We start from the raw sequence: 9,172 nt of genomic DNA, 5'->3' as shown, positions 1-9,172 counted from the left end.
TCACATATCCTTTTAGAATATTCCATCCTCGGTAAAACCCGTAATTCATAAAAACAAAGGCGTTTCTCAAAACGGACTAGTAGCTACAGTCGCCATCGTCAAAACATTTTACCAGGTGGACACAACCAAGATTTCCAACAGTGTCCTTTTGCTTGCTTTATTTCATGGTTCCCAACAAGGTGAGTATACTTTGAACTGAAAACTTTTCCCTTGCTTTCAAAAAGCAAGTTTATTCAGCTTTCGTTTTCACAAACTGTCAAACCTTATGGGTGTCGTTTTCAATACTCGAATCAATAGAGAATTGATCTAAAAGCACAACAATACAAACAATCATTGAAAATAAGCGATGATGGACTCAAGACTTTCCTATGCTATTCTGAGAAATGCCTGTTGCAGAGTTACAGACCGAGTTTTCCATCGTGAAAAGAGTCATATAGAAGGCAAAAAACTACTATACGGAATATAATTCTGTGTACTGACTAAAAGACTCAACTGAGAGTCTGACTGGTTTCTTGTTCTTCCAGAATATCTTGGAAATATCAACCCAAAGACTGTTTCTCAACAACAGACTACAAGATTAGACTATCAACTGCTAATACATACGCAAAACTGCTCTTAAACAATTATCGATAGAAATAAACAAACTTGTGAAACAACTAGTTGACCAAAGTACCAACACTCAACGACAGCTTAAACTCCTTTGTCTTTGCTCTCTTCTCGACAACGCTAATCTCAAATTTCCATACAAGACCAAAAGTGAAATAACAACAAGTGTTGCATAAAGGATATAAACTCCAAAGAGATAATAAAAGTTGTAAATACTAAAAAGAAACTCCAGTCTACTTGGAACTCAGAGCACAGGACTCGACGGATTGTTATAAAAGAAACATTTGAAGGGCTTAAAAAGAAACGTAGATAATAGAAATTCACTTGTCCAACTAAAACGAACGACGAATTTGCTTTAGAAATTAAAGTCTGAAAAGTTTCACTAGCAAACTTGAACCAGGTCCACAGCCTTGACAATACTCACTGACCCTTCCTTTCCATCCAACAATCAAACCATTGTGTTCATTTCTAATTGGATTGTTATGCTATGTATTGTCTCCTTTCACTGGAGATATATTATTTTGAGTGACTAGTGAGTTTTATGAAAGAATATATTCCACTTGGAGATATGTAAAAAGGTTCTGGAACAATAAGTGTGCTAGATACAATCAATCTCACATCTCAGTATTGTTGTGAAACGAGAAGAACAGTGTCGTAACAAAGGTCCTCGCAACTCCCTAGCGACACTGTAGCCTTTTAACAGAGTTGAGTTTGATTAATCTTGTCTCTGCAAGATAAATTTCAAAATACTTGTGACCCTATTTTGATAACAAATCAAGAACGGGTTTTGCTACAACCAGTTTTTGACTCGTTCTCGATCTGAGAACCTTTCTTTGTTGGTCACTCAAAATTAAGGAAAACTGTTTGAAGGTGTAAATGTTCATTTTCTAATTTCAACGACTTAACTCTGTTTGGCTTGCATTGTGAGAACTAGAACCTTTCCTTCTATGCAAATTACGCTCAAGGAACAATCTTTGTTCGATTACGAGTTATAAAGAAGACGAAATCGTATATTCAACTCTAGAATTGGAAAGTATACAGAGGACAGGACAATAGTAAAAAACTGGCCAAAGGTTGGGAATACTTTTGTCTATACACAAATTCGTACATAAACTACTTACGATAAGTAGGATCGAACCTCAAACTTTTCAAGGCTATTGGTTCGTTCTCCACGTAAAGAACTTTTTGAGAGTTTTGACTGGTATAACAACAGTAAAAGTGGCGATGCTTTTGCTTCTCCTTGCACTTATATTTCAAGATTCACCTTTCTTTTTTACTTTGCAAAGAGGAGAATGAAAGATTCTTATTTTTCCATTGTTTCTACGTTTATATTCTTTTCTTTTCACTAGTAGACGAAATTTATCCAGTATATTTAAAAGAACAAGACCTTTACCAGTTTGGATAATCACAATCACAATATCAATTTGACTCTGCACAATTTTATTCTGCTGAATAAGACAAAGTTGAAAGAGGCATTTTCCTTCTTTTTAGAGCAATTTGGATAAAACTATATCTTTTCTTCTTGCTTTATGTTTGACTTGTCCCAAATGGAAATGAACGTTTCTTGTATATATAGACAGTTTGTTGATACAAAACTTTGAGTTGTCTTTGATTCTTGTTACAAATATCTTAAAAGAAGCCTCCACCAGTGTATCCATCTGTTTATATTTCGCGAGAGTCTTCTGCCTAGTGTCTAACGCGAATAACTTTTGTATTATGACACATGCAACGAGCTGATGAATGAGAGAGTGGAAAAAGAGTAGGAGACAACTGCAGCGAAACAAATCTTTCCTTGAATTTGCAGAGCTTTTAAAAGTTTTGTTTTCTTCGTACTGGAAGAAATAAGAGTCCTCTTGGAGTTATCCATGCCCTAAAGCAGCTTTGTACTTTACATATATTACCTGTTGTAAAATGATGTCTTCATACTCATTCTTGGATACTTATCATGATAGCCGATAGATTGCTGCCGTATTTTAGTTGAGAACTGAACTATGGACTGGCGCTGTCATTTTGTCATATGTTGGGCTATTTTGTAATTTTTACTACATATAAAGTTCTTGATAAGACTAGACGGAATTTCTGTAAGAGCCTTTGAGGTTTCAACTCAGCCTGCAACAAAGATTGAAGCTTCTTTCGCTTCCGAATAACCGTTCTAACTTGTACACACTCATGTGACCATCAGCGTAACATTTCAGATCATTCATTATACTATAATCACTTAAAGATTTGTCATATACGCCCTTCAAAGCAAAAGTTGGCTTGGTTCAGATAGCGAAGCAATTTGAATTTCTGACTTTACTGACATATTTACTAGATAACGACTGTATGCTATTTGTAGTGGACAAACTAGAGTTACGGAACAGCAAATTGCATTAAACTTCCAATATTTCCTTGTTTCCCTTGAAAAGATGAAAAGTTCACGTCGTGGATTTTTCAAAATATTGAGAAACTACTTGCTACTTGAAATTTCTATTTGTTGCCAGACAAAGCACCAAGTCGTCTTTCTAGCACCAGAAGCACTGGTTGAATGGCAGTCGAAAATTAAAGTTTGCTATTCTGATAATAGATCAGTCCATCAAACTTTTAAGGGCTGTTGAAAGCAAGAAAGAAGAGCACAAATACTATTCATTAAGAGCAGTTTGGAGATATATTCTAGAACAGCTGCGAAACTTGTTCAAGAGAAACCAACGCCATTTGAGTGGAGTTGTTGGTCTGAAAAGGAAAAACTCTCTCGCAACTGCAGAGTTACACCACCTAGTACACAACTGACGTTTTCCTGTGCACTTGACAAAAGCAACCGACCTATACAACTGCAAATCTCTTTCCCGTAAACCGTCTGGATGGAAAAACAAGTTTAGTAAAATAATACTCTAGAAAATCAGTCGATCACTCTCCAAGGAGGTCTTCTGACCCAAAAAAGACCGTGTTGAGGAAAAAAAGAAGTCTGAAAAAGGCTTCGGTCTTATGTCGACCTTGGTCAGTTAAGAGTTCATAGACCCCCCATCGGGGATAATTTCGAATAGCTTTTGATGACGCTTGGTGTCCTTCAACACTAAAACATAGCTTTGGAACGCGATTTCCCGCTAGGCTACTGAGACGAGGGAATTAAAGGTATATGAACAAATCAAATAGCAAAATCGGGTGATCAATGATGGGATTCTAAAAACAAACAGCTGTCCAAAGATTGGCTATTTGCAAGATATTACATATCACTTAAAGAGAGTAAGTTGTGACTTTTCGTCTCAAAGAAGCAATACGTTTCAATTATTTCCGTTAAAAACTGATAAAGGTTTGATTGAAATGGTTCGAACGTTGCTCCTCATAGCCAGTGAATTTCAAGTTTAGAAATTTTTCAAGATGCAAGAGGATTTGTCGTTCTCATACTCAAAACGATATTCTGAAGGCGGCAAAGTTGCTAGAATTATAGACAACATTGAATTCCGACTGAAGGATGACCTTTCTGAGCCTAAAAGAAGAAGATTGGACGAAAGAGGTGTAAAACCTGTGGAAGAAGTGACTTTTGCAGAGTTAAAATCATATAATAGGGACCAGCTTCGAGCCTACTGTTACATTTACGGTAGGTAATACTTTTTCATTATATTCCGTATTTGACTCTAAGATTTAGGAATACCTCGCAAGAAGAAGGCGGAAATGGAGTTGGACATGGCGCGTTATGCGTCAGCTTTTCATCCCGGAGACCCTAGTTACGACCTTGCAACGTTTGAAAATGTTGAAAGCACACTGTTACCCAAAAATTCGTCGCCTACTAATAATTTACATAGTACACCTTTTAGTCGTTCGTCCATCTATTACCAACCCAGTTCTACGGACTTGGACGGTGCTTCAGTTTCGCAGCCACTTAGACCTGCAAATATACGAAACGCTAATCTTGGTTATCCACAGAGTCACTATAACAACAACTTTAACGTAGGTCGTGGTGAAAGAATAGGAGTGGATAGCACCGCAATGAATTTCAGAAAAGCTACGCCGTTTCGTCGAGTTGCTCCTAGTTCACGAAGCATTGTTAAGCAACGAATTGAAAAGAATAGTACCAAAAATCAGAGAGAACATGCCAGACAAACGGCTGCAAAGTACAGGATGGCTTTAGATGGATTGGTAAGTTGCATCTTTGAAGAATCTGAAAAGGCTGTAAGACTGTGATTAGGGTCCTTTGAAAGTGCCTGTTGTTGCCAATGCAGGCTCTTATTTCCGTTCCTTTGATGAAGTGTCTGAGAAGAAAATACGAGACGAAGCATTCGAGCGTTATGAGGTAATCATATTTACAATTATAAAAAATTTGTTGCGCTAAGTCTTTTTGTTATATTCTAGAGAAATAACAAGTTGTTGTTGGAGCTTTTTGAGAGGCCAATTCATGAGCCAAATATCCATGTAAAGAACGACAAAAGTCCTCAAATTGAACAGTTAAAGGAGCTGATAATGACAAAGGATCCTCACTTTTCAGGGGACCATGAACTGCCTTTACAAGAAGAACATCCCGCACTAAACCTGAAAGATCTATATATGATAGATAATATTAAAACAATGGACGAGTTTTGGGAAGTCAAGAATGATCTGGAAAAGCAGTATAACGTAAATTTTATTCATTCACCCTCTAAAGTCAAGTTGGTCTCTATAGGCAATTCAAAAAGTACAAATTCGGAAGATACAGTGACAATTCTGCATCTGAGATAGTAACGTATCAATGTTTCTTCTGCCTCAAACTATTTCAACTGTCTTATTCATCTGAATGTGGTGAATATGCAGGAGACTTTGGAGAATATGCTGGAGACTTTGGAGAATATGCTGGAGACTTTGGAGAATATGCTGGAGACTTTGGAGAATATGCTGGAGACTTTGGAGAATATGCTGGAGACTTTGGAGAATATGCTGGAGACTTTGGAGAATATGCTGGAGACTTTGGAGAATATGCTGGAGACTTTGGAGAATATATCCATGCTTCACCTCCTTGTGTTCCTCCATTATGATGGCCACTCTCAGCAACTCTACTCNGTGCTGGAGAAGTAGGACTATAACCAGGGCTAGTAGGAGAATATGCTGGAGAACGAGGCATATAGGCCGGAGATGTCGGACTATAAGCTGGACTTGTAGGAGAATATCTCGCCGAAAGTCCATTCGCTGGAGATGTTGGGCTATAAGCAGGACTTGAAGGAGAATATCGAATTCCTGGGGATGTAGGACTATATGCCGGACTTGTTGGTGAATACCGCTGCCCACTTNTTNTTCCAGGAGACGTCGGACTATATGCTGGAGATGTCGGAGAACTGCCGTGCTCTNCCATTGGAGAAGATGGGCTGTACAAAGGACTGATTCCCATTCCTNGATGACCAGGACTTGAAGGTGAAAACTGAAATGATGAACGGTTGGGTGAGAAGGAATAATTCGAAATACCATCGCCAGTATATGGTGAAAACTGCAAGTTCCCCGAATAGTTGATACTCGTCTTGGGAGAGAAACTTCCATATAACGGAGTTGCTGCTGGATCAAAAATTCCTTCACCACGAGGTGTCCCTGGTTCATGACCCGGAGTTCTTTCCCATGAAGGTGCCATAAAGTTCTGCGTATCTTGCCATATTGTACTCNCATCTCTTNACTCTTCCCGAATCNACGCTTCCTCATTTNACAACACTCCAAAACTTCCGGTACCAAAGTTGCACATCTGACCCATCNTGATGTTTTCTGTGACAGAGTTTCGAAAGTCATCCAGTTCTCCAAAGGTTGCTGCTTCCAATAAAATATCAACTGTTTCTTCAAAGGAACTCTTTGCAAGAGCTCCCCTTTCAACTCGGTTTNTACCATGACGGGTTNTGGATTGGAGAAAGCCTCTATGCGTCNTTNTATCTGCAAGTATGGCTNAATGTCGATAATTCNCATCTNAACCATACGGTTCCATAACAGCTCGAATTTCTGACAAAAGAAGAGCTCTTGCTGCTTCGACTCCTNAAATTTCATAAACTTCTNCAACATCATTACTTNTCGTCCTTCGAGCATCTNCAGCAGGATGTGAAAGAACAGCAAGTAAATTGGTACCTTCTGTGTCCAAGACCCATTCGTCAGTAGTCNCAAATGACCCTGTATGCAAGTCAACCTGTTTCNATTTTGTTNCACGCATATATGCTCGATGTATTCCAGGTATTCCTCTCNAATGAAGGTTGGTCNATAAATGAGCTTCAACCTTTTTCNAAAATCGTTCATCGTTGGTCNACTCATCATCATTATCTTCATTGACATTTTCCTCTTGAGTCCACTCTTTTGCATTATCGTTATGTGCTTCGACTNTGCGAATGCGCAATACAAGCTTTTCCGCATTGTCATCTGAATATATACAATCTNAGTCTTCTCCAAATTCATTGTTTNTCTGTGCAGCAATGTCTCTCNTCNATATTCTCGAATCTTCCATATTGCTTCGTAAAAGTACAAAACGTAAAACCCAAGGAGACAGTCGCTTTTCATCCATTGTTCCCTCTGCATCTNCTNAAAGATATCGATCTTCTNCAAGTTCCGTGTCTTCTTCAATTNAAGTATTGCGTGGGTCGGGATCGTAATAAATTTCTGAATAATGTACAACATTTTTCNGTGTGATGTATTGTAATTCACTCNTGACACGTTTGGCTGCCTCTTCATCACGAGCTGCGTCTCCTTTTNAATAAACAGTAAGAGAAGGCTTCTTCNTATTCTTTGCCACATTAATAACCTCTTTGAATCTTGGCACTCCAAGTGTCNCATTCTTTTCAGAAACTCCAGCAAGATGAAAAGTGTTTNGTGTCNTTTGAGTTGTAGGTTCTCCAATACTTTGAGCAGCAATAGCTCCTNTCNTTTCTCCAGGAGATACTTGGGCTCGTAAAAAGCGACTTTCAATCTCACCCAAAAGCCAAGAAAATGCTTCTGAATGAAGACGATGAAATGCAATAATCCTTTTGGTAGCCAAAGTGGCTCTAATATGTATTTGAAATAATAAGGTGGCGTTGAGTTGCAACTCCGTACTAATAGAGTCCTCTTGCTTTGAACAATGATGAGCCTTTGTATTGTCATCCTTTCCTTGTTCATAGAGTTCTNCTTCCAAAGCTNATACACGAGTTCTCCGTAATAAAAGTTTCNCACCTTCCAAAACTGCTCGAGGATTGAGATTAGAAACGGAATTGGGGTGAATACCAAAAATTTTCTTAGTATTATCAATGAGTCTTTCTNCATTCNCAGGTAATGCTNCACGATTATCATCCGTTCTGGGAAATACAGAATGTCTCNAGATATATCTATCTTCCTTGATGGTCTCAAATTCTTGATTTNGAAGAACAGCAAGCTCAGGATCACTATGAACGGCTTCCAAAACATCCACTTCCAAATATCGTCTACCATTGGGTGCTTGTCCAAACCTTGTATCAAATGGATCCATTCGATAGGCAACCTCCAGTTCTCTATCACTCNTTCGCATGGACGGAATAATCTGGCGTTCAATAATAGCACCATCCATTCCATCTTCTCCATAAAGAAACTGTACAGCATGACCCCCAGAATCTCGAACCGTATGATCATAATTAACCATAATATCCTCCATTGCTTTCNTTNATCTTCGTTGAATATATCCTGTTTCCGAAGTCTTTNCAGCAGTATCAATGATACCTTCTCTACCACTCNTAGCATGTAAGAAGAATTCATCCGGAGTTNCACCACTCNAATACGAGTTGAAAACAAAACCTCTAGACTCCGCACCTNAGTCATCAGCAGGATAATGAGGAAGCGTTCTTCTCCGAAAACCATAGAAAATGCGCTTTCCTTCCACATTCTGTTGACCAACGGAAGCCATAATTTGAGATATATTCNATGTGGATCCTTTCGAACCCGCATTCNCCATTCGCTTCNGATTATTTGAAGCAGGTAAGGACCTAGCTGCTGCTGAACCAACCTTATTTCTTGCTTGGTTCNGAACAGAGTTGATCTGATCTTCTNGAGACTCCATCNTCGTTTTTCCAGGTTTGCATTGAATCTCTCCATTTTGTCCCTTTTCAATAAGAAGAGTTNCCTCCTGTCTTGCTGCTTCCATGGTTCGCACAATGTAGTTCNTAGTTTCATCGTCTGCAATAGTGTCTCCAATACCAATAGAAAATCCACGTTGCAATAACCAATGATTGATAAGCAGTTGCACCGAAGAAATAAAATCACAAGTTGCATCCGGTCCGTGTTCTTTCCAACAGACGTGGATAAGACTTCCTGCACGAGTACCAACAGTAGATTTATCAATGACTCCACAAACAAGTTCTCCTCCTGAAATAACAACCCTAGTGTCATGTATGGTCNTGTCTGGACCGAAAATAGGATCGGAATCTGATTCTTCTNCATGCGTTTCTGCAAAACGAATAATATTGACATTTGGAGTTNTCNTGGAAAATAGTTGTTTGCCAGTCCACAGTTCCTTTGGCTTTNGAATGGCAGGTGTCGGAATTTGACCATCAAATCCTTCAATATGCATCNACAAATTCNTCNTCNTATCTCGAGTAATAAATACATCTCTCNTAGTAAAAAGTGAACAACCTNACAAGGTATCTTGTAC

At 38.7% G+C, this 9,172-nt stretch overlaps 4 protein-coding genes across 4 annotated transcripts; 2 read left to right on the top strand and 2 right to left on the bottom strand.

Annotated features, from left to right (window-relative positions):
- Window positions 1-41: 41 nt before the first annotated feature.
- Window positions 42-1,672, bottom strand: Gasu_62140 (uncharacterized protein; the record flags this gene model as incomplete). The annotated part of the gene is made up of 3 exons (XM_005702604.1): window positions 1,213-1,672; window positions 1,031-1,074; window positions 42-988 (listed from the first exon to the last, which is right to left on the bottom strand). The coding sequence occupies exons 2-3, from the start codon at window positions 1,045-1,047 to the stop codon at window positions 733-735; spliced, it is 273 nt and encodes a 90-aa protein (XP_005702661.1). The 5' UTR covers window positions 1,048-1,074; window positions 1,213-1,672.
- A 940-nt stretch (window positions 1,673-2,612) lies between these two features.
- Gasu_62130 (uncharacterized protein) lies at window positions 2,613-3,657 on the top strand. The gene is made up of 2 exons (XM_005702603.1): window positions 2,613-2,687; window positions 2,831-3,657. The coding sequence occupies exons 1-2, from the start codon at window positions 2,624-2,626 to the stop codon at window positions 2,980-2,982; spliced, it is 216 nt and encodes a 71-aa protein (XP_005702660.1). The 5' UTR covers window positions 2,613-2,623; the 3' UTR covers window positions 2,983-3,657.
- A 275-nt stretch (window positions 3,658-3,932) lies between these two features.
- Gasu_62120 (uncharacterized protein) lies at window positions 3,933-5,067 on the top strand. Its single transcript, XM_005702602.1, has 3 exons — window positions 3,933-4,183; window positions 4,232-4,722; window positions 4,772-5,067. Exons 1-3 carry the CDS (start codon window positions 3,964-3,966, stop codon window positions 4,913-4,915), a joined length of 855 nt encoding a protein of 284 aa, XP_005702659.1. The 5' UTR covers window positions 3,933-3,963; the 3' UTR covers window positions 4,916-5,067.
- Window positions 5,068-5,171: 104 nt separating this feature from the next.
- On the bottom strand, window positions 5,172-9,171 carry Gasu_62110 (DNA-directed RNA polymerase II subunit A; the record flags this gene model as incomplete). Its single annotated transcript, XM_005702601.1, has 1 exon — window positions 5,172-9,171. A coding segment is annotated over one exon (3,830 nt), but the record flags the coding sequence as incomplete, so codon positions are not given.
- Window position 9,172: the final 1 nt, after the last annotated feature.

The sequence above is a fragment of the Galdieria sulphuraria genome, assembly GCF_000341285.1.
Source record: "Galdieria sulphuraria unplaced genomic scaffold scaf_113, whole genome shotgun sequence".
NCBI classification, from domain to species: domain Eukaryota; phylum Rhodophyta; class Bangiophyceae; order Galdieriales; family Galdieriaceae; genus Galdieria; species Galdieria sulphuraria.
This window is presented reverse-complemented; position numbering and strand designations above follow the sequence as displayed.